The sequence below is a fragment of the Pagrus pagrus genome (genome assembly GCF_965226575.1).
Source record: "Pagrus pagrus genome assembly, chromosome: 9".
NCBI classification, from domain to species: Eukaryota; Metazoa; Chordata; class Actinopteri; order Spariformes; family Sparidae; genus Pagrus; species Pagrus pagrus.
The window spans coordinates 1,364,011-1,389,273 of NC_140193.1; the positions used below are offsets into that span (position 1 = coordinate 1,364,011).

Consider the following 25,263-nt stretch of genomic DNA (forward strand, 5'->3'; position numbering starts at 1 on the left):
CGGTGTCATTTGAATGCATTAATTGAAAGTAATGAATGTTGGCTTATTTTGTTGCTGTATTTCATCTTTGTCTTCACTGTCTGATCAATCAGTTCAGTCTGCAACTTACCAAGTTGGTCTTTCACCATTACAGGGTTGACCATTTCCTTAGTATCACTGAATCCAGCATGGTTCTCCGCTCTGACTCTGAAGAAGTACTCAGAATTCTCCCTTAGACCAGAAACTGTGAAGTGGATGGACTTGGTTACGCCACACTTAACCCATTTCTCCTGGCCTTTCTCCAGAGCTTCTATCAGGTAGCCAGTAATTCTGCTGCCTCCATCTTGTTCTGGTTTATCCCAGGCCAGGGTCACACTCTCCTTGGTCACCTCAGTTGCACCCAATTTTGGTGGTGGGCTTGGTTTTTCTAGAAGAAGACACATTTATTTTATATATTATTTATTTATTGAAATAAAAGTGTATTATATTTTTAACAATAAGAGTTCAGTACCTGTAATCTTGATTCCTTCTTTGGTCTCAGCAGAAACACCAACACCATACTCATTCTCTCCTGTCACTCTGAAGAAGTAGACTTCCCCCTCCTTCAGGTCTGTCAACTTGTATGTCAGTCTGTGGCATGTGTCAGTCAGCCTGGTCCAGCCTTTCTTGCTGGCCTCACGGATATCAACAAGGTAGTTCTTGACTGGTCCGCCTCCCTCATTCTCGGGAGTGTCCCAAGTTACAGTAGCAGAGGATCTGGTCACATCCTTGACTTCTACATGGGCAGGAGCTCCTGGTGAGTCCAGGACTCTGACATTGAGAGCCAAGGAGGAGGTTCCAGCTACATTGGACAAGGTGACAGTGTATTTGCCAGAGTCATCGCGAGTTGCTTTCTCTAAGGTGATGGAAGTGAAGGTGTCTGTGGTGTCAATTACAGCACGAACTCTAAGGTCAACATCAGGCTTAGTCCATGTAACTGTGGGGATTGGTTTCCCTCTGAAGGGCACTGTCATGGTGAATGAGCTGCCATCCTTCACTATAAGAGTCTTCCTCATCTCATTGCTGATGTCAAAGACTGGCTCCTCCTCTCTCTCTTTGGCGATCTGTTCATCTGACTCAGGACTGGGCTCACTGATTCCAATCTTGTTAATGGATTTGACAACAAACACATATTCAGCCCCAGGTGTCAGTTTTACCACTGTAAACTCTGTGTTCTTAGTGTTCTGGACCCCAACAATCCATTCATCATCTAGAGTCTTCCTGTATTCTATTCTGTAACCAGTCACAGGTGCTCCACCATCAAATAGTGGCTTGTTCCATGACAGGGTTACTGTAGTCTTTGTAGAGTCAATGATCTTAGGCTTAGCGGGAGGTGAGGGCAGGAACTGGGGGTCTTCAGCCTTGGTGAGTGGGCAAGGGATGCTGGGAGCACTGAGACCAGCAGAATTCTCTGCAAACACTCTGTACTCATACTCACTGCCCTCACGAAGGTGTGAGGCTTTGACTCTGAGGTCATAAACAGGTTTCTTGTTGACACGGCACCACCGAAGGCCAGTTTTCTCTCGCTTTTCAATGACATAGCCGGCGATACTGCTGCCACCATCAGAAACTGGTCTTTCCCAACATATGGTCATTGCCTCACTAGTAACTGAGGTGACCTGGACATTAGTGGGAGCTGCAGGCACAGTGAATGGATCCATGGCCTTTGTTGGCTCACTCTCCAGGGCCTCACCATCACCATATTTGTTGACTCCCCTGACTCTGAAGATGTATTCATTTCCTTTGAGCAGCTTGGTCACCTTACAGGTGGTTGCCTTCATGTCACCATAGACAAGAGTCCAGGCAAGGCGACTGGTCTCGCGTTTCTCCACAATGTAATGCATGATTTCAGCACCACCATTCTCCTGAGGGGGACCCCATGATATTGTGCATTTCTCTGCTGTGAGGCCAGCCACTGCCAAAGGACCTGAGGCAGGTCCAGGTCTGTCCAGAACCTTACAATTGATAGCCACAGACCTGGTTCCTGCCACATTGTGCAGGGTAAGGACATACTGGCCAGAGTCTCTCCTAATAGTGTCTCTGACAATCAGTGTGGTTGCAAAGTTGGTCGAGGTGATTTCACACCTGGCCTTGGCCTCGATCTCCTTTCCATCCTTAGACCATGAGACAACTGGGAGTGGACGGCCTGTGATTTCAGCATCAATTCTAATGATCTCTCCAGCCTTAATGACAACCAGCTGTCTCAACTTATCTTCCAAGATAATAGTGGGAGGGTCCACATCATCCTTGACTGTGACAGGACCAGTGTTCTCCGAGGGAGTACTCAACAACTCTGCAGAATTCTTAGCAATGACATGGAAGTCATATTGGACATCTTCTGTGAGGCCTGTGACATCGAAGTAGGTGTCTTGCAGGTTGGTGAAGTTACATTTCAGCCAGCGGCCATTTGGAAGCTCTTTACGCTCAACAATGTAGCCAGTAACCTTTGCGCTGCCATCATACTCTGGCTTATCCCAGAAAAGGGAAACTGATGTCCTGGTAATGTTGGTGACTCTAAGGTTACATGGAGGTTCACATGGATCCCTGGCAGCTACAGCGTCACTGGCCTTAGTGCATGGGCCAATACCAGCAATATTCTCAGCATAGACTCTGAACTGATACAGCAGGCCTTCTTCAATGCCTGTCATTTTGAACTGGTTCTCAGCTAGCAGAGCTCTGTTGACTTTGGTCCACAGGATGCTGCTTTGGTCTTTGCATTCAATGTGATAACCAATAACAGGGCTTCCACCATCACTGGCAGGTCGGCCCCATTCCACGAGCATGCCATACTTGGTGGCATGAGCAACATGTAGGTTGGTTGGAGGGCCGGGAGGCTCAAAGGGATACTGAGCAACAACAGGAGCAGAGTCAATGGCATGACTCTTGCCATAACGATTCTCAGCTGCAATACGGAACTGGTACTCTGTTCCTTGAGTGAGACGGGACACTTTGATTGATGTCCTGGCTACTGTTGCAGAAACAATCTGCCATGTGGTTGTGGTAGTGTCTCTCTTCTCCACCACATAGTTGTTGATCTGGCATCCACCCTCATAGGTTGGAGGATCCCAAGATAGAGAAATGAAGTCAGCGCTCACCTCATCCAGTTTAATGTTGCTTGGTGGGCCAGGTTTATCTAGGATTATAACAGAGATTTCAGCTGTCTTGGTGCCAACTGAGTTAGTCAGAGTAATCTCATACTTTCCTACATCATCCTTGGTTGAATCCTTGATAAGTATCTTGGATGAAGTCTTTGAAGAAAGAACATTGACCCTTGTCGTCTGCTTAAGCAACTTGCCGTCCTTTTTCCAGGACACCTCAGGCTGAGGTCTACCTCTGAAGGGAACATCAATCTTCAAGTCATCTCCTGCTTTTACACTGTATGTATCATACAACAGGTTGATGATGGGCTCCATTGTGATGTCCTTCACCACCACAGGGGTAGCCAGGGGCTTGACATCACTCTTGCCCTTGTCATTCACAGCAGTCACCCTGAAGGCATATTCCTCTCCAGTTGTGAGTCCGTCAATAGTAGCTTCCAGTGCTTTGACTTCACTGCATACAGTCCATTTGTCCTCTCCCTTGGGCTGCATCTCCACAATATAATTTGTAATTTTGCTGCCTCCATCATAGTCAGGTTTCTCCCAGGAAAGGGTAACAGTATGACGTGTTACATCAACCACGACAATCTTACCAGGAGGCAGAGGAGGCTCAGACACCTTGACTTGATCTGTGGATGCAGGCAGACCTACTCCCAGCTCATTCACTGCCAATACACGGAAATAATATCGGCCTCCTTCCTGCAGGTCAGAAATAATGTACGAGTTCCTCACACAGTTGGTGCAAACACTAGTGAAAGCCATCCTTTTCTGCTCTCTCTTTTCCACAATGTAGTGTGATATCTTAGCTCCACCATCAATTAGAGGAGGCTCCCAGGAGAGAGAGACAGAACTTCTCTTCACATCCTTAACCTCCAGGTTGGTAGGAGCGCTTGGGGAGTCCAGAACTCTCACATTGATGAAGGCTGATTTAGAGCCACTGAGATTTTCAAGAGTCAGTACATATTTGCCAGTGTCGAATCTGTCAACATTGTCAATCACCAGCATTGTATAAGAGCTTGTGACGTCGATCTGGGCACGCTCATTCAGAGTACCATCAGCCTTTGACCATTTGACCTCAGGCTCAGGCATTCCTCTGATTGTCACAAACAGACGCAAGGTCGAAGTGGCACGAATATTGACCATCTTCCTCAGGTCAGCATCTAGTTCAATCTCAGGAGCCTCCAGCTTCTCAGCAGCGATCACAGACACAGGTAGGTCCACAGGCTCTCCCACTCCCTCACAGTTTGCAGCACAGATGCGGAAATTGTACTCTGCATTCTCCTTCAGTTTCTTTACAGTGTAGCGTGTGTCCTGGACACCAGTATATGGTGTACAAATGATCCATTCATCATCTGCTGCCTCCTTCATTTCAACAACATAGCCACTTATCTGTGCTCCACCATCATAGATAGGTCTAGACCAGGACAAAGAGATGGTGGTGCTTGAATGGTTGGTGACTTTGGGGTTATTTGGAGGCCCTGGTGGATAAATGGCATCACAGGCCTTGATGTATTCAGATGGTGCGCTAGGCTTTCCCACTCCAGCAGCATTTTCTGCTGAGACCCTGAATTCATAGGAGTGGCCCTCTACAAGACCAGTGCATCTGAATCTCAGGTCATTCAGTCTCTTCTTGTTGCACTTCATCCATCTGATGCCATCCTTGTCACGCTTTTCAAGGATATATCCTTCAATCTCAGCTCCTCCATTATCCTCTGGTCTCTCCCAGGTAAGCACTATGGAGTCCCTAGTGACAGCGCTAGCCTCTGGAGTGGAGGGTGCACTGGGAGTGGTGAAGGGATTACGAGCAATAACAGGGTCGGATTCCAAAGGCTCACCAACACCGTATTTATTCACAGCAGTGACTCTGAAGATGTATTCATTGCCAGGCAGGAGTTTTGTGATTTTGTAGCTGATTGCCTGTATCTTAGGCTCAACCATTGTCCATGACAAACGACTGGTCTCTCTCTTCTCAATGATGTAGTGAGAGATACTTGCTCCACCATCATGTGAGGGATGGTTCCAGTGCAGATAACACTTCTCAGCTGTAACCCCTTTGACTTCTAGTGGGCCGTCTGGAGGACCAGGTCTATCCAGAACTTTAACATTAATTGGGATCATCTTGACTCCTCCCACATTGACAAGTTTGAGGACAAAGTGGCCACCATCCACCCTGATGCAGTCCTTGACTGTCAGGATGGTACGTGTGATTGTGGTCTTGATCTCCATTCTTGGTGTAGTTTTGTCAACCTCTTTTCCTTCCTTTAACCAAATGACCTCAGGCAGAGGCTTGCCAGTGTAGTCTGCATCAATGATGAATGTCTCACCAGCATTAACAACAGTCATATCCTTGAATTTAGAATCGAGGACTGCATCTGGAGCCTCAATTTCATCTTTGGCAGTAATTTCTCCTGTGCTTTCAGAGGGACGGCTGGAAATGCCAGCAGCATTCCTGGCAACGACTCTGAACTCATAAACACAGTCCTCAGTCAGGCCAGTGATGGTGAACTGGGTATCAATGATGTTGGTGAAGCTGGCCTTCATCCAGCGGGTATCTGGGTGCTTCCTTCTCTCAATCACATAGCCAGTGATTGCACTGCCTCCATCATACTGAGGCCTGGTCCATTGGAGTGTCACAATGTTTCTGGTGATTTCAATAGCCTCAGGAGTGCCTGGTGGGTCACAGGGGTCCCTGGCTACTGTACTCTCAGAGACCTTGCTAACTGGGCTGAGTCCAGCAATGTTCTCAGCATAAACTCTGAATTCATACTCAATACCTTCTTCCAACTCTGTAGTCTTGAAACGTGTCTCTGGGATTAGCAGCTTGTTGAGTTTAGTCCACAAGAGGCTGTTTTTCTCCTTCCTCTCAAGGTGATAGCCAAGGATGGGGCTTCCCCCATTGTTAGTGGGAGCTTTCCACTCAACAACCATGTTATCTTTTGTTGCAGCAGAAACAATTGGTGTTCCTGGTGCAGCAGGCTCACTGAATGGATACTGAGCAATAACAGCGGGAGATATAATGGCATGACTCTTTCCATATCTATTCTCAGCAGACACTCTAAATTGATATTCAACTCCAGTCTTCAACTTGGTGACTTTGATGGTTGTCCTGGCAATAGTAGCAGATACAATTTGCCATGCTGTTGTGGTGGTGTCTCTCTTCTCCACAATGTAGTTGTTGATCTGACAGCCTCCAGTATACTCTGGTGGCTCCCATGACAGACTGACATAATTTGAGCTCACCTCCTCAATCTTCACAGGGCCTGTGGGTGGGCCAGGCTTATCAAGAATAATAACTGTAATCTCCTCTGTAGCTGTTCCCACACTGCTTGTGGCTGTGACAGTGTATTTACCAGAATCTTCCTTATTTGCATCCTTGATGCACAGTTTAGTAGATGATGGTGTGCTGGTTACATTTAGTCTGGTTGTCTCCTTAAGAGCATGCCCATCCTTCTTCCATTCCACCTTGGGAACAGGGCGTCCAATCACTGGAATGTCAATCTTCAGATCCTCACCACTTGGTAAACTGTAAGTGTTGAACCTCATCTTGAATCCGGGTTCGATAGTTACATCTTTAGCAGTGACTGGTGCAGCTAGAGGCCTGGGGTCACTCTTGCCCTTCTCATTGAAAGCTGACACTCTAAGCAGGTACTCATGTCCTGTGCTGAGGCCTGTGACGGTGCCCTCACAGGTTTTCACTGTGGCTGCCACCACCCATTCCTCTGAGCCCACAGGCTGCATCTCAATGTAGTAGCCCATGATCCTGCTGCCTCCATCATGATCTGGCTTCTCCCAGGAAAGTGAGGCTGTGGTTTTGGTCACTGCCGTCAAAGTGATCTTACCCACAGACAGTGGAGGCTCGGAGGTCTTGACAGAGTCCTCTGTCTCAGCTGGCTGTCCCACGCCAAACTCGTTTTCTGCTAAAACTCTGAAATAGTAAATAGTTCCCTCAGTGAGGCCAGTGATACGGTAGCTTGTCTTTGTGCATTTGTTGTCCACGTTAGAGTAAACCTTCCTGGTGGCCTCGCGCTTTTCAACCAGGTAATTCTTGATTCTCGCACCACCATCAATAAGTGGAGGCTCCCAGGTCAGAGTGACACTTTGCCTCTTAATGTCTTTTACTGTAAGATTCAGTGGGGCCCCTGGAGTGTCCAGAACTTTAACAGAGACAAAGGCTGATTTTGTGCCAGCACTATTTTCCAAGTTGAGGATGTATTTTCCAGCATCATATTTATCACAGATGTCAATGGAGAGCTGGGTATAGTCTTCACCAGTCTCTATCTGAACTTTACTTGGCAGTTCTCCATCCTCCTTGGCCCAGCTGATCTCTGGAGTAGGACGTCCCTTGAATGGAATGCAGATTCTCATTGAGCCTCCTGCGCGAACAACTATTCCCTTTCTAAGCTGTGAATCCAGAATCATTTCTGGAGGATTAATCTTATCGATCGGTTTCACAACTCCTTGGATCTCAGTGGGCTCACCAACACCCAGCTTATTGATGGCACATATGCGCACCTTGTATTCCTGGTGCTCTATCAACTTGGTGATGGTAAACTTGGTAGCATTAACTCCAGAGGGTGGGGTGCATATAGTCCATTCCTCCTCATCAGCCTTGGTAATTTCTACAGCATATCCTTGAATCTCACAACCACCATCATAGATAGGCCGATGCCAGGCCAGACTGATGGAGTCTTTAGCTGTGTCGACCACATGAGCATTGGTGGGAGAACCTGGTTCAAAGGTGGGGTCACAGGCTTTGAGGTAGGGTGTAGATGGGCTTGGCTGACCCACTCCAGCTGCATTCTCAGCAGATACTCTAAATTCATATTCATGGTCCTCAGTCAGTCCTGTTACTCTGAAACGCAAGTCTGTCACTCTGCGTTTGTTGCACTTGGTCCATCTCACTCCAGCTCTGTCTCTCTTCTCAACAATGTATCCACTGATTTCACTGCCTCCAGTGGTCTCTGGGCGGTTCCAGCAGACAGTCATGGAGTCCCTGGTAATGTTGGTGATTTCAAGCTCCTGAGGTGAGCCAGGAGGAACAAATGGATTTCTCATGATAACTGGCACTGATTCAAGAGGCTCACCAACACCGTATTTGTTGACAGCCATGACTCTGAAAATGTACTCATTGCCCTTTAATAGTTTGGTAACCTTGAACATGGTAGCTCCACAGTCACCAGAGACGACAGTCCACGCCAGGCGGCTTGTTTCTCTCTTTTGAATAATGTAATGAGAAACGCTAGCTCCTCCATCATGCCTGGGTGGCAGCCATGACAGTGAGCACTTCTCCTCTGTGACGTTGCTGACAGTAAGAGGTCCCTCTGATGGGCCTGGTCTGTCCAGGACCTTCACACTGAATGGGACAGTTTTGGTTCCGGCCACGTTAGTCAGAACCAGTGCGTACTGTCCACCATCCACTCTGATGGCATCCTTCACAACAAGCAAAGCCTTAAAGTCTGTATTTTTTATCTCAGCTCTTGCTGAGTTTTCAACCTCAACATTTCCTTTGAACCACTGAGCTGTTGGAATGGGCTTTCCTTCCACACTGGCCTCCAGGCTGAAAGTCTCCCCAGCATTGATAACAATGGTCTGGTTGTACATAGGATCCGTTTCACACTTAGGTGGGTCGACTTCATCCTTTGCTGTGATGGAGCCTGTGCTCTCAGAAGGCTTGCTGACAGCACCAGCTGCATTCCTTGCAATTACTCTAAAGTCGTATTTACTGTCTTCTGTCAGGCCAGTAACTGTGAATTCGTAGTTAATGATGTTTGCAAAGCTAGCCTTCATCCACTTTCCTTCAGGAAGGTCACGTTTCTCCACTACATAGCCAGTGACTAAGCTTCCACCATCATACTGTGGAGGGGTCCATTTAAGCTTCACTGAGTGCCTGGTCACAATCAAAGCCACAGGGCAGCCAGGAGGATCACATGGGTCACGGGCTACATAAACTTCAGAGACTTTGCTGCATTTTCCAATGCCAACAATGTTCTCAGCATAAACCCTGTACTCATACTCAATGCCTTCCTCAAGAGGAGTAGATTTGAACCTGCAGTCTTGGATGAGCATTTTATTGATCTTTGTCCAGAGGATACTGTTCTTCTCTTTCCTCTCCAAATGGTAGCCCAAGATGGCACTGCCTCCATCAGATGGGGGTTTGTGCCACTCCACCACCATATAGTCTTTAGTGTATGAAGAAACAAATGGTGTTCCTGGTGGGCCAGGCTCCTGGAACGGATACTGTGCCAAAACAGGCTCTGAGTCGATTGCATAACTCTTTCCATATCTATTCTCAGCATAGATTCTGAACTGGTATTCAGCACCGGTTTTCAGATTGCTCACTTTAAGCGTGGTTCGTGCCACAGTGGCAGATACTACCACCCAGTTGGTTGTAGTTGTATCTCTCTTCTCCACTACATAGTTGGAGATTGGGCAGCCACCGGTATATGTAGGAGGTTCCCAGCTAAGAGTGATACTCTCAGCACTGATGTCCTCCAACTTGACAGGGCCTGTTGGTGGCCCTGGTTTGTCCAGGGTGATCACCTCAATAGTGGCATCTTTGGAACCCAGTGCATTGGCAATATTGATGCTGTACATGCCGCCATCCTCTTTGGTGGCATCCTTTATGGTGAGAGTGGTTTGGTGTGCTGAGTCAGTGACATTGACTCTAGTGGTCTGCTTAAGGGCAGCTCCATCCTTGGTCCAAGTGATGGTTGGCTTTGGATGACCAGCAATTGGGACCTCAATCTTGAGGTCATATCCCACCTGGACACTGTAGTTGCTCACTTTGGGTCTTACAGCAGGTTCAATCACTAGGTCCTTTGCTACAACTGATTGGACCAGTTGTCTGTGATCACTTTTGCCCTTGTCATTTACAGCAGCAACTCTGAACTGGTACTCCTCTCCCTTAAGTAGGTTTGTCACTACAGTCTCCAGTGCCTTCACACTAGCACACACAGACCAAGCTTCACTGTCCTTGGGTGCCAATTCGACTTCATAGTAACTGATCCTGCTGCCGCCATCATGTTCAGGCTTCTCCCAGGCAAGTGTTACTGTGCTACAAGTGACATCAACAACACTGACTTTTCCAGGTGGCTGAGGCTTCTCAGATATCTTAATTGGTTCTATAGTTTTAGCTGGGAGACCCACGCCATATTCATTCTCAGCCAAGACTCTAAAGAAGAAGATACCACCCTCTGGAAGAGGTTCAACTTTCCATGACATTCTGTTGCAGGTGGTGATGGGAGAGTAAACTTTTCTGGTGCTTTCACGCTTCTCAACAATATAATGCCTAATCTTTGAGCCACCATCCAGAAGTGGAGGCTCCCATGTAAGAGTGACAGAATTCTTGGTAATTTCTTTGACTATGAAGTTGTTTGGTGGACTAGGTGAATCAAGGACTCTCACACTGATGAATACTGACTTCACGCCACTGGCATTCTCTGCAGTCAGGGTGTACTTCCCACTGTCAAATCTGTCAACATTCTCAATGACAAGTGAAGCATAGCTGCCAGTATTGTCAATCTGTGCAGTCTCCTTAATCTCACCCTCAGCCTTGCCCCATTTCACCTCAGGTGCTGGACGACCTCTAACAGGGACAAACAGCCTGAGAGTGCTTGCTGATCTGATGTTGATCATTTTTCTCATATCGGCATCCAGTTCAAGATCAGGAGCCTCAAGCTTTTCCTCCAGAATAATTTTTCCTGGAACATCAGCATGCTCCCCAACACCAACTTTGTTGATGGCACACACTCTGAATTGGTACTCATGCTTTTCCAGAAGCTTTTTGACTGTAAACTTAGTGTCTGTAATTCCAGTGGCAGGAGTACACATAAACCACTCATCAGATGCCCCATTGCAAGCCTCAACAATGTAAGCCTGAATCTCACAGCCACCATCATAGATAGGTTTGCCCCATGTCAGGGAAACAGTGGACCTAGATGTGTCAACCACCTTGGGGTTGTTTGGTGGGCCTGCTTTGAAGATGGGATCCAATGCCTTGTAGTACACTGTTGGTACACTGGATGTGCCAACACCTGCAGCATTTTCAGCAGCGACTCTGAATTCATAGCTGTGGTTTTCTATGAGCCCTGTCACTCTGAAGCGCAGCTCACTCACTGTGCGCTTGTTGCACCTAGTCCATCTCACACCATCCTTGTCACGTTTTTCAACAATGTATCCCTGAATGGGGCTGCCACCATCATTAGTTGGTCTCTCCCATGTCACCACCATAGAGTCTTTGGTGATTGTGGAGACCTCTACCTCAGTTGGTGGGTTGGAAGTGACAAATGGATTTCTGGCAATCATCGGGTCAGATTCCAGAGGCTCACCAACTCCATATTTGTTGACTGGAATCACTCTGAAGATGTACTCATTTCCGGGAAGAAGTTTTGTGATCTTCAAGTTCAATGTCTGAACTTTTGGTTCAACGACAGTCCAAACCAGTCTGCTGGTTTCCCTCCTCTCAACAATGTAATGGGAAACATCGCTACCACCATCTTGCAAGGGAGGTTTCCAGGAAATGGAGCATTTCTCTTTGGTGACTCCATAGATTGAGATAGGGCCCTCAGGTGGACCTGGTCTGTCCAGGACCTTGACATTGATGTTAACAGACTTCTCTCCTCCAACATTCTTTACCAGCAAAGTGTACTGTCCTCCATCAACACGGATGGCTTCTTTAACAACTATACAAGCTGTAAAATCTGTGTTCTTAATCTCAAGGCGAGCGGCTTCAGTAATCTCGTGGCCCTCCTTCAGCCAGTATACTGTGGGCACAGGCTTTCCATAGATAGAAGCCTCAAGCCTGAACGTGTCACCAGCATTAACTATGACAGCCTGGGAGTACTTAGCTTCCAAGTCAATCTTGGGTGGATCAACCTCATCCTTGGCAGTGATGGCTCCAGTAGAGTCAGAGGGCTGGCTGAAAACACCTGCTGCGTTCCTGGCGATGACACGAAACTCATAAGTCTGATCTTCGGTAAGTCCTGTGACAACAAATTGAGTTTCAATAATGTTTGTGAAACTGGCCTTCATCCAGCGGCCAGATCCCTCCTTCTTCTCAACCAGATAGCCTGTGATCTTGACACCAGCATCATACTCAGGTTTGGTCCATCTGAGTGTCACTTTGTGTCTTGTCACAATAACAGCCTCTGGTTTTCCTGGTCTGTCACAAGGATCTCTGGCCACTTGCATTTCACTCAGTTTGCTGGCTTTGCTGAGGCCAACAATGTTCTCAGCATAGACTCTAAACTCATAATCAATACCTTCCTCAAGGCCAACAACCTTGAATCTGGTGTCTGGGATAAGTTGTTTGTTCTGTTTCACCCACAGTATACTGTTTCTCTCTTTGAGCTCCAAGTGGTAGCCCAGAATTTTGCTTCCTCCATCATTGCTGGGTTTCTCCCACACAACCACCATGCTTTCCTTGGTGGCTGACTGGACCACAACTGAACGTGGCTGGCTGGGCACTTCAAATGGATACTGAGCAACAATGGTATCAGAGAGCAGAACTGAGGACTTTCCATATCTATTCTCTGCAGCAATCCTAAACTGGTACTCGAATCCAGTCTTCAGACGGGCTGCTTTGATTGTGGTTCTGGCCACTGTTGCTGACACAATCTGCCAATTAGTGGTAGATGTGTCTCTCTTCTCGACAATGTAATTGTTGATAGTGCAACCACCATCATACTCTGGTGGATTCCAGGACAGGATCACACTGTCAGCAGTGACCTCATCCATCTTAATTGGGCCTGTTGGAGGACCAGGCTTATCTAGAACAACAACACTGATGTCTGTAGATGCCTCTCCAGCTGTGTTGGTCAGTTTGATAGTGTATGTACCCACATCATCTCTGCAAGCCTCCTTAATAACCAGGAGAAGGTTTTTGTCTGTGGCTTCAGCATTAACTCGGGTTGTCTCCTTTAGAACGACGCCTTCTTTGAGCCAAGTTGCTGTAGCCTTGGGACAAGCAGCGTAAGGCACATCTATCTTGAGGTCATCTCCTGCTAGTACACTGAATGTGCTAAAATGCAGTTTGAAGGTTGGTGAAATGACCAGGTCTTTAGCCACCACAGGCATACTGAGAGGACGCGGGTCACTCATTCCCTTTTCATTGGTGGCTGAGATGCGGAACATGTACTCCTCTCCTTGCGTAAGGCCAGTTACAAGAGCCCCATTGGTCTTTACCACCATAACCTGGGTCCACTTCTCACTGCCTTTACCCTGCATTTCAACAATATAGCCTGTGATTCTGCTGCCACCATCATGGTCAGGCTTTTCCCAGGTTAGTGTGACGCTAGTGCTGGTAACTTCGCCAAGGGACACTTTACCTGGCGGTAAAGGCTTCTCTGACACTTTAATGGGCTCAAGAGTCTCTACTGGGAGGCCAATACCATATTCGTTTTCAGCCAGGATTCTAAAGAAGTACATCTTTCCTTCATCCAGGTCTCCAACTTTCCAACTAGACTTATGGCAGCTGGCACAGACTGTTGAATAGGCCTTTCTGGTTGACTCACGCTTCTCCACAATGTAGTTGCGGACTCTGGAGCCACCATCAATCAGAGGTGCGTCCCAAACAAGGGAAACTGAATCTCTAGTGACTTCCTTGACAATCAGATTCTGAGGTGCTCCAGGAGTATCTAGCACTCTGACATTAACAAAAGCTGTCTTGCTTCCTGAGGCATTCTCTACAGTCACAATGTATTTACCTCCATCAAACCTGTCAACATTGTCTACCTGCAGAGTGGTAAATGATGAGGTGATTTCAATGTTAGCTCTGTCCAGGGATTCTCCATGCTCTCTTGACCATTTTACCTCGGGTGCTGGTCTGCCCTTAATAGGAACAAAGAGTCTGAGTGTGCTACAGGCTCTGATGCAGACAACCTTACGCAGCTCTGCTCCAAGTTCAATTTCTGGAGGAAGCAGTCTGTCTTCCGCTTTTGGAGCTCCAGGAACAGCGGCAGGCTCTCCCACTCCTTCACAATTAGTGGCACAGATGTTTATTTTGTACTCTTGGTTTTCCTTCAAATTGGTGATGGTGAAAGACATGGCTGTCCATCCCTTCTTGGGAGTGTGAATTGTCCACTCATCCTCCTCGGGGAGGCAGGTCTCCACAATGTAACCAGTGATTTCAGAACCACCATCATAGACAGGCTTGTTCCAGGCAAGGGTGATAGAGGACTTGGATGTGTCCAGCACTCTGGGGTTTCCTGGAGGTCCAGGCTGGAAGATGGTGTCTACGGCTTTGTAGAATGGGCTGGAAGGACTAGGCTGGCTTAGACCAGCATTGTTCTCAGCAAGAACTCTGAATTCATACTCGTGTCCTGGTGTGAGGCCTGAAACTTTGAATCGCAGGTCAGTTACAGTCCTCTTATTGCACTTGACCCAGCGCAAGCCAGTTTTATCCCTTCTCTCAATTATGTAGGTGTTTATTCTGCTGCCTCCATCATGTTCAGGGCGCTCCCAGCAGACAACCATGGAGTCCTTGGTAATGGTAGTGACTTCAGGCTGCTGTGGTGGGTCACTGGGGACATAGGGGTTGGCACAGATGACAGGTTCAGACTCAAAGGGCTCACCCACACCATACTTGTTAACAGCCATTACTCTGAAGATGTACTCATTGCCCTTCAGAAGCTTGGTGACCTTGAACCTGTTTGCCTGAAGGTCTGTGGCCACATTTGTCCATGCCAACCTACTGGTCTCACGCCTCTGAATGATAAAGTACTCAATCTTGGCACCACCATCATGTGTTGGATGCAACCAGTTAAGGACACATTTCTCAGCAGTGACGTCAGTAACAGTGAGGGAGTCTGGTGGTCCTGGTCTGTCGAGTACCTTGACATTGAATGTGAACTTGGCAAAGCCACCGGGATTGCTGGCAGTCAAAGTAAAAGCACCTCCGTCTCTCCTAAGAGATTCTTTGTTTATTAGAGCTGTGTGGAAGTCAGATGTCTTTATCTCTATCTTGGCTGTATCCTCAAGCTCCTTTCCTTCCTTGGTCCATACCAGAGATGGGAGTGGCCTGCCAGTCACACTGGCCTCCAGCTTGAACACCTCCCCTGCCATGACAACAACATTGCTGCTGTAAGATGCATCAACATCAAGTCTGGGCTCTTCAATGTCATCTCTGCATGTGATTGCCTCTGATGATTGCGATGGAGCACTAACAGCACCAGCTGAGTTTCTTGCAGTCACACGGAATTCATAAGTTGCATCTTCTGTCAGACCACTGACTGTGTAGATGGTTTCTAGGATGTTGTTGAAGTTGGCTTTAAGCCAGCGTCCATTGGGCATTTCTCTCCTCTCTACTGTGTATCCAGTGATGGAAAATCCACCATCTCCCTCTGGTTTTTTCCATGACACTGTCACTTCATGTCTGGTGATATTAAGTGCCACAGGCCTGCCTGGTTGGTCGACTGGGTCCAGAGCATACATAGGCTCAGATGGTTTGCTTGGTTTGCTGAGACCGGCCATGTTTTCAGCAGTAACACGGTGTTCATATTCGATTCCATCTACAAGGCCTGTTGATTTATAGATATTTCCAACAACAAGTGCTCTGCTGATTCTCTGCCATAGAATGCTGTTTTTCTCTTTTCTGTCCACATGATAGCCTAGGATGACACTACCTCCATCAGAGGAAGGCTCATTCCAGCTCAGAGTCATTGCATCCTTGTTGAAAGATGTGACCACAGGAGTGCCTGGCTGGCCTGGCACATCAAATGGATAGGCAGCCACCACTGATTCAGAGACAATGCATGGTCCAATGCCATATCTGTTCTGGGCCTTGACACGGAACTGATACTGGGTTCCAGTGTTGAGTCGGGCTGCCTTGAATGTGGTGCGAATCACCGTAGCTGCCAGCTCCATCCAGGAAGTACCAGTAGTCTCCCGCATCTCAACAATATAGTTATTGATGGGAACGCCCCCATCATTCTCTGGTCCCTCCCAGGACATGAGAACATAATCACATGAGACCTCTTCCAGTTTAATCGGACCTGTGGGAGGACCTGGAATATCGTGGACCAGGACTGTGATTGTCTCAGTCACTGTGCCCAGCATGTTCTTTCCAGTCATGGAATATTGGCCTCCATCAGTCCTCTTGATCTCACCAATGTTAAGGATAGTTGATGTAGGAGTGGTTTCAGTGTTGATTCTCTGTGTCTCCTTTAGTGTCATGTCTCCCTTCTTCCAGGAAACTACAGGTCTTGGTTTGCCAAGCACTGGAATCTCCACCTTGACACGGTCACCTGCCTTGGCGATGACTGTCTTTTGGTAGACTCCACGTAGGTCAAAGGAAGGAGCAGAAGTCTGCTCTTTGATAGTAGCAGGCCTACTCTCACGTGGGTCACTCCTGCCTGATGCATTGACAGCCATTATGCGGAAGGTATATTCTGCTCCCTCAATCAGATCTGTGACGGTGTAGTCCAGAGCCTTGATGGTGGCCATATGGACCCACTGGTCAGTATCTTTCTTCTGGGCCTCAATAACATATCCGGTGATCAAACTGCCACCATCATGAAGGGGCTTGACCCATGCCAGGCTGGCACTGTCAGCTGTCACATCAGTGACATACAAGTTTTCTGGTGCAGAGGGGGCCTGGGACACCCTGATTGGCTCAGGGGTTTCAGCTGGCTCACCTACGCCCAGGTCATTCTCAGCAGTGACACGGAAGTAATAGTAAGTTCCCTCCACAAGGTCTGGAATCTTGAAGGAACACTTCTGCCACGTGGTGCTAAGCACTGTGTAGGCCTTCTTGGTGGCCTCTCTCTTTTCAATAATGTAGTTGTGAATCTTAGAACCACCATCAATTATGGGGATTTCCCACTGGAGGGTGATGCTGTTCTTGGTGATCTCTCGAGGTTTGAGGTTGACTGGTGGTCCTGGTGTATCCAGAACTTTCACATTAACAAAGCCGGTCTTCTTTCCAGCAACATTCTCTAGACAGAGGTTGTACTTTCCAGCATCATATCTGGTGCAGTCAGGAATAACCAGCAGAGTGTAGGACTCTGTGGTGTCAATGTGTGCACGTTGTTTCAAGTTGGTATCATCTTTGCTCCAAGTTACTTCAGGAACAGGACGACCTCTGATGGGAACAAACATACGGATTGAAGCACGGCACCTGACCACCAGGGTTCTCCTGAGTTCAGCATCCAGCTCAAAGTCTGGTAGCGACTCCTGGTCCACCAGTTCAGTTACTTTCTCCACTTCTGCAGGCTCACCAACTCCCTCTGAGTTTACTGCACAGACTCTGAAGTGGTATTTGCCTCCTTTTTTAAGTTTACCAATTACATATTCAGTAGCTTTAAATGGGTACTGTGTTTCTGTCTCCCAGTCATCATGCCCCTCCTTTTTGTATTCAACAATATAACCCTCTACTTCAAGACCACCATCATAGTGGGGTCGGCCCCAGGAAAAGGTGGCTGTAGTTTTTGTAGTCTCTGTAACTCTGGGGTTGGATGGAGGACCAGGTGGATCTGATGAACAAGACAATAAGAGTTAAAATTATTTTTAGTTCTTTTAATTAGTTATTTGGGCTTTTTGAAAGCAATTCAGACAAAAGTAAGAAGTCCAGTTTTACTTACACACAATGTCCTTGGTCATTACAGGGTGTGAGGGCTCACTTGGCTCCCCAAATCCAGCTTTGTTCTCAGCAGTGACTCTAAACTCATACTCTATTCCCTCACTTAGGCCTTGCACCTTAAAGCGCAGGTCAGGGACTGTCCTCTTACAGGCTCGCACCCATCTCATTCCTCTCCTTTCTTTCCTCTCTACACAATATCCTCTAATGTCACTTCCCCCGTCCTGTGCTGGTCTCCTCCATGAAATGGTGACAGCATTCCTACTAACATTGTCAATCTCTGGTGCTGAGGGGGGACCTGGTGCGCCTGGATAATCAAAACAGACAAGAAAAGTTTGGTTAGTTATCCTTAGGTTCACATATTTTAGGAAATTAACCTGTAAATCTTCCACTTCAAATGTCTTTTAGAATCCTATGGTTAACTGGAAAAATTGTTTTTTAGTCAATTAATTTTATTTTTTAACATTTAACAAATTGTAGCCATATATAAACAACTTACGGAAACTGTCAACCATTTTGACTGGACCAGACTGGCTTGAGTCTCCAGTGCCATACTGGTTCACAGCAGACACTCTAAAGATGTACTCGTTGCCCTTGATCAATTTACTGGCTACATATCTGCAGTCCATAACATTTTCAGCTAGCTTGGTCCACTGCAGACGGCTGGTCTCTCTCTTCTCAAGGATATAGGACTTGATAGAGCAGCCTCCATCTTCGTCTGGTGGAAGCCAGGTCAGAGTACACTTCTCAGCTGAAATGTTACTAGCTTCGATGGGGCCTGGAGGCCCAGGTACGTCCAGCACCTTCACTTTAACGTGTTCTTCCTTAATACCGAAGGGGTTGCTGGCAGTGATGGTGTACTCTCCTGTGTTCTTCCGACTTGCATACTTGATAGAGAGAGTGGAGGAGGTGGGAGTGCTGGTGATGGTGACAATGTCAGAGGTCTTGAACTCACGGCCCCCCTTTGACCAGACAGAAGTGGGTGGTGGTTTGCCCACAATCTTGGAGGCTGAGATCACGATGGTGTCTCCGGCCCTGACTGATATACCATCCTTCATGTCTGGGTCAATAGTGATTGTTGGGGGCTCTGCAGAGAGGATGGAAGCAAGTGGTGTTACTACCGTCTACACAACTCATGTATTCAAAGTCATGACAGTATGTGTTTGAACACCTGATATTTGTACTACTAAAAAACATCAAGGATCTACATTCACACATATTTTTTTAAACACTAAACCACTCAAATTAGTTTGCTGCTCCGCTTACCATACTCATCCTTGCAGGTCAGAAGCTCAGTAGGCTCTGAAGGGACACTAATAGCCCCAGCAGCATTCTTGGCCCTGATCCTGAACTGATACTGAGCTCCCTCTGTCAGGTCAGTGACAGTGAAGGCACAACCCTGGATGTTTACATGATTGGCCTTCATCCAGGTCTTGCCCCCAGCCTCCAGCTTCTCCACCATGTAGCCAGTCAGCTTATGGCCACCGTCATATTTGGGTGCTGTCCAAATCAGAGTGACTGTGCTCCTGGTGACGTTTATCACTTCAGGCTTGCCAGGAGGATCTAGCAGCACACAAAGTAAATGTTAAAACACATACAGAAAACACAGAACACATTAGGTCTTCAAATTAGGGTAAAAAAAAATGTAAGATCAGTGAACTCACCAATAGGATCCAGGGCTACCACGGCCTCAGTGACCCTGCTTGCCTTGCCAAGGCCAGCCATGTTCATAGCCATCACCCTGAACTCGTACTCTAGTCCCTCTATCAGGCCAGTGACTCTGCACTCCTTCACTCTCAGAGGAGTCTTACTGGCTCGTTTCCACATCAGACTGTTCCTCTCCTTAAACTCCACATGATATCCTAGAGCGAAAACAAAATTAGTTGGTCATTGTGACTAAATTTGGCTATTTGCTCATGTTTAACTACAAACTGTTATCTATCACACGCTGTTACCAGTAATTGGGGAGCCACCAGTGTCTTTTGGATCAGTCCAAGTCAGGATGGCCGACTCGTGGCGGATGCTCACTATTTCTGGAGGAGCAGGCGCCTCTGGCACATCTAGAGGATGCAGAGAAACACAATGGTTGGAATAATTAGGAGAGAAGGTAAGAAATGAAAATACAAACTATAGCGAGCGTGAAAAGTCTTCACATGACCACAAGTGCCTGATCATTAAGGGTGTCACGATTTCGATTTAAAATCGAAATTGATCGAAATGAATTCACAATCTCGAACTTCGAATTAAAAAATAGAATCGTCGATGCTGCCACGCCCCCATGTCACGTCCGATCGGCTTGCCAAGGGGAAAACACACACGCACGTGTTGAAGTGCTGCGTGTCAACGTCCTCTAACTTAGCTACTAGCTAAGCCAGTAGCTATTAGCTACAGCCAGTCAAACGATAGCATGGTGTTCCTGTTCGGCTCCCGGACCGTGGTCGGGAAGCACAGGGGAGATGATTTCCTCCAGGGCCGAAGTTTCTGTTCACCTTCGGGGTGAACCCCCTTTCACGTGTTAAGCTGGTCGGGAAATAATACCAGGGAGCTCTGCTGTATCTGAGGAGCCGTCGCCTTTATTCAGCCAAACTGCAGCCTGTATTGAACACTTTATTGCTGTCGCAGCTGCTGCTACTCCTTTCGCTTCTCCTTCCTCTCCCATTCATTCACTGTCCGCACATACGCACGCTCCCTCACTCTCGCTCACCCACTCACACCTTACGCACCTGTATATGTCCAACTGTTCGGAAATAGTTTGTTAAGACACCTAATTGTTCAGAGAAGACTGTGGACATGACTGTTTTATTTTTTCGTTGTTTTGTTGTGAACTTGAATGTCATCTTCTGTGAAGAAGACTGCAGTTACAAAAGAGAAACTAGATGGCAGCTTATTTTGTTTCAGTTTCCAATTGACTGAAGATAGAAGTTATTGTAACATTAAGTTGGTAATAAATGTTTTAAATTTGACAATGTAGTGTGGTACATTGCGAACCAAGGTCAGATATTATATTGCATAAAAGTCTAGTCTAAAGATGGCATAGCAACCTGTGCTTTAAAAAAAATAAATGGAAAAATCAAGAATCGAATCGAACCGTGACCTTAGAATCGTAAAGTGAATCAAATCGAGGATTTGGAGAATCGTGACACCCCTACTGATCATGCTTTAATTGTTTTAATGAAGCATACTGTTCTTGCATATGTAACATTACTCATTTTGATTTTCATTAAAATATTGTCCCTCTTCCTAAAAACTGAATTTTGAAAAAGCTCATCTAACATACACTATGTATTTGAATCCGTTTCTATAAAAAAGAATGATAAACAATTAATAATAGTGGATAAAGATACATTCTCCATGCAGGCCCATTGGCATTTTTAAATTATGTGGCAATTAGGCAGGCAACAAACAAACAAAAAAAAAAAAAAACTTAACAAATCATCTGGCCTCACAACCATAACCCAATTTTCCTACAAGCAAGGAGGGTGAAGTAAAGTCACTCATTTAAGAAATTTTCTAGCAATCAGTGGCCATCTTGAAACAAGACTGAAAAAGGAAGATCACTAGAATCAAGAAAATGAAACAATATTTCCAAAAACAGTAGGTGCAAAAATGTAAACTAAGAAAAAATTAGGACGCAAGAGTTGACTAAATTACACTTTTAAAGTAAATATTATCGGAGCTTGGGCAAAACTTCTGACCACTTTAGTCATGTGACCATAATGTACTCTGAGTGTGACACTCACTGAATGGATGCTGTGCGATGACTGGGTCAGACCTCAGATACTCTCCAACCCCATACTTGTTCTCAGCAAACACTCTGAAGATGTACTCTACTCCATCATGGAGCCTGATCACCCTCATGGTGGTCTTCTGAATAGCTGAAGCTACTGTGGCCCATTTGTTGTCTGTGGTCCTCCTTTTTTCAACGATGTAGTTGGACACCTCAGCACCACCATCATCTTTAGGTGGTGCCCACTCCAGGGTGATGCCGTCAGCGGTGATCTCGTCAAACTTAATGGGCCCAGTGCAGATGCCAGGCTTGCCCACCACATTCAGCTGGAACTTGCAGTCCTTGGAGCCGGCACTGTTCTTGACGTTGATGTTGTAGGTCTCAGCATCTCCTCTCTGGCAGTCTCTGATCAGCAGAGTTGTGACACCTTGAGACGCCTCCACGCACATCCGGCCTGTGTCTCCAACCATCATGTCACCTTTCTTCCAGGTGGCAGCTGGGTAGGGCACTCCAATGAGGGGGATGTTGATACGTTTGGTGCTGCCCTCCTTCACCACGCAGCAACCGTCATGCAGACTACTCAAGTTGCAGTCAGGAAGCACTGAAATACAAAGGAATGAGCTCATCAGAAAATGTTATGCCCTAGCAAATCAAGGAACTATAACACTAGGTGGCATGAAGGCTGAGTCAGGCTGACTTCTTACCAAACTGGTCCTTGGCGACGACAGTGAGCTCAGTGGGTGGACCCTCTCCAGATTCGTTGAGTGCCTTGACTCTGAATGAGTACTCCTTGCCCTCAGTCAGCTCGCCGATGGTGTGTGAGGTGTTCTTGCCTTTCATGACTTGCTTCCACTTCTCCTCGCCTTCGCTCTGCTCTAGGATGTAAGCCGTCACGTGGCTTCCGCCGTCACTGATGGGCTTCTTCCAGCCCAGGGTGATCGAGTTATTTGTAGTCTTCTGGGCTTTGAAGTCCATCACTGGACCAGGTTGCTCTGAAGAGGCAGGACGGATGAGTTAAGACTGAGCATGTGTTTGTTCCCTCATCTCAGATTTGAATATAAAGGGAAGCTTTTTCTTATTTTTGTTATACTATATCTTGGTCTTGGCCATAAAACCATAAATATGAGTTTTATCTTAGTTGATGATCTAACTACTGGGGAAACAAATTCATGAAAATGAAGGATTCAGTATTTCTTAAACAGAATCTTACTCCTTGTTGTGTGGATAGGACTTTAATGTTGGGAATTAAAATGTACAAAATATACAGACAATATTTAAAAATAAAAGCTGTTTATATTTCTACAATCTTGGTTAAGGCTTTGGTTTAAGTTGGATCCTCTTATACTTACGTACAGAAAATAGTTGTATAATTTTGTTTACTGAATGATAAAATCGATTCTAATTTAGAAAACGGCAACAATGCCTTGTAGTTACCTGATGCTCTGACGCTGCCAGCTGTCTCACAGCCCTCTCCAATGCCATAGGTGTTTTCAGCCAGCACTCTGAAGCAGTAGGCCTGTCCCGCCTCCAGGTTGGTGATCCTAAAGGAAGTTTTGGGGCACTCTGCAGAGACGCAGGTCCAGGCTTTTCTCTCAGCCAGACGTTTCTCTACGACATAGCTCTTGACTGGGCTGCCACCATCGATCAGCGGGGCGTACCATGTGATGAAGGCGTGGTTTCTGGAGGTCTCCTTCACAGTCAGGTTCACAGGTGGTCCAGGAGTATCTGAAAGGGAGGAGAAACATCATATCTGGCTTAGAGCCTTTGCTACATGAACTGAGATACATATTAGGTTGTAGATGCACGTCATGTAAGTTAAAATGGTTTCTCATCAGTTGCGGAGTAAAAACAATATTTTGTATCTGTTTCTTCTCGGTGATACATTTGAAGATTCACAACTTCAGCAGATTATTTTCAACCTTACTGGTAATATTGATGATAATATTATTACATTATCTAATTCTGCTTTCCAGGAAGCATGGTTTGGGTGATTTGTGTGTAAGGTTCAATTTGGACTATGTCTTGTTAAAAACAGAACACTTTTAGGATGTATGTAATCTATTATATTTCCTCATTATGTTTCTTACCAAGGACCTTGACCACGATGGTGTAACTCTTGGAGCCGCTGCTGTTCTCTAGTGTCAGGATGTATTTGCCGGCATCGTATCTGTTAACGTCCTCAACCATCAGTAGGGTGTCCCACTCCGATGTATTGATCATCAGGCCCTGCCTGTCCTTCAGGTTGGCGTCCATCTTCGTCCAAGTCACCTTCGGTGCAGGGCGTCCTCTCAGTGGGACATAGAGTCTCATTGTGACGCCAGCACGAAGAACCAAAGCCTTTCTTAGGTCAGCATCCAGCTCAGCTTCAGGAGCAACTGGAAGATTGACAGAAGATCTCTTTAAATCATAGCTGTAACTTATTTTTGGTTAGTAGCAAAGTTGTATTAGCTAGAAAATACTTAGCATAAATTAATGTAGTTCAACAAGAATGTTGGTTATTATTGAGAACCTGTTATTTTATGCAAAAATAATTTGCAGGCTGAAATGAGTCATGATGCACATGGAAATATATTGGAAATGAATGACTGAGGCATTAACAAATATCCATGACGCTAGAATGTAGTGTGCAATGTAGAAGGCAATTGTTCGCTGAAGAAGATCAACTTTAGTGAGTTTTGATAGTTCGCTAAGTTAGCTAAATTAAATAATAGCTACCATACAGAACTGCCATATAATGAGTCTTCTATGTTTTCATGTATGTTCATTTTTACGATGAGTAGGCATTCTTTGTTTTTTGTTTTTTACTAATGTGATAATGCAAGGAAAATGTGTGGTTAGCAGGTTCTTAACAGTATCTTATATGAAAAACGGTCCTAATTAGCCTGTTTCTGCTATTGGAGTTCATCATTCATTGAAACATGTTGTATGAACAGTCAGAGCATACTCAGGATGTCCTTGGCCATGTGGTTTCCAGGAACCTCGCTGGGCTCACTGTAGCCAATCTTGTTGACAGCGGTTACTCTGAACTGGTACTCAGTGTTGTCCATCAGGCCAGTCATCAGAAATTTGGTGGCCTGGAGCTTCTTTGGGACGTTGCACTTGGTCCAGTCCTCAGCTTCAGCTCGCTTACACTCAACCAGGTAGCCGATGATCTCACAGCCACCGTCGTATGCCGGTTTGGTCCAGCTAAGGCTGATGGAGCTCTTGGTGGAGTCCACCACCTTGGGGAAGGCAGGTGGTCCGGGAGGATCTGGAGATTTACAGTGACACATTCGTAATTATTTTCAGATTTAGTGGAAAACAATGTACCAGCCGTGTCTGTTTGTAGCATTTTTTGCTTCATTTTTTTAGAAGTGATTTTTGAAACTGATACTTACAGACAGGGTCAACAGCCAGTGCAGCATTGGATGCGTCGCTAGGTTTGCCCAGACCGGCCTTGTTCATTGCAATGACTCTAAATTCATACTCAGAGCCCTCAGTCAGCTGAGTTGCTTTAATAGTTCTGTCGATGACTGGCCGACGGTTGACCTTAGCCCAGGTCAGCTCAGTGGCTTCACGTTTCTCTACCATGTAGCCCAGGATCGTGGCTTTGCCGTCGTTGGCTGGGGCCTTCCAGCTCACTGTCATGGAGTCTTTAGTAATGTTGGTGATGACAGGTGGGTCACATGGACCAGGAACATCTGAAGGAAGAGATCCATGATAATCTCATCAACATTCAATATCTCGTTGATCAAGTTACATGATTAAATACTGGGATGATAAATCATTGGCTGACTCACATAACATTTTAAATACTCAAACTAGAATGTTGGATCATTTTAAATACTAAGATTAAAAATCGATTTTTG

At 46.3% G+C, this 25,263-nt stretch overlaps 1 protein-coding gene across 7 annotated transcripts in view; it reads right to left on the bottom strand.

The window, feature by feature from the left end:
- The window catches only part of LOC311262617 (titin-like), a 204,782-nt gene that overhangs the window by 29,292 nt on the left and 150,227 nt on the right, over positions 1-25,263 (bottom strand). For all 7 annotated transcript variants that reach the window (XM_084362161.1, XM_084362160.1, XM_084362158.1 and 4 more), the window contains 13 exons: positions 24,793-25,095; positions 24,360-24,665; positions 23,503-23,790; positions 22,850-23,140; positions 22,120-22,407; positions 21,429-22,016; positions 19,644-19,748; positions 19,353-19,550; positions 18,955-19,251; positions 18,188-18,775; positions 17,693-17,995; positions 491-17,584; positions 110-406 (listed from right to left, as the gene is read on the bottom strand). In XM_084362161.1, the coding sequence (XP_084218287.1) occupies positions 110-406; positions 491-17,584; positions 17,693-17,995; positions 18,188-18,775; positions 18,955-19,251; positions 19,353-19,550; positions 19,644-19,748; positions 21,429-22,016; positions 22,120-22,407; positions 22,850-23,140; positions 23,503-23,790; positions 24,360-24,665; positions 24,793-25,095 (20,946 nt within the window). The remainder of the gene's footprint in view (positions 1-109; positions 407-490; positions 17,585-17,692; positions 17,996-18,187; positions 18,776-18,954; positions 19,252-19,352; positions 19,551-19,643; positions 19,749-21,428; positions 22,017-22,119; positions 22,408-22,849; positions 23,141-23,502; positions 23,791-24,359; positions 24,666-24,792; positions 25,096-25,263) is intronic.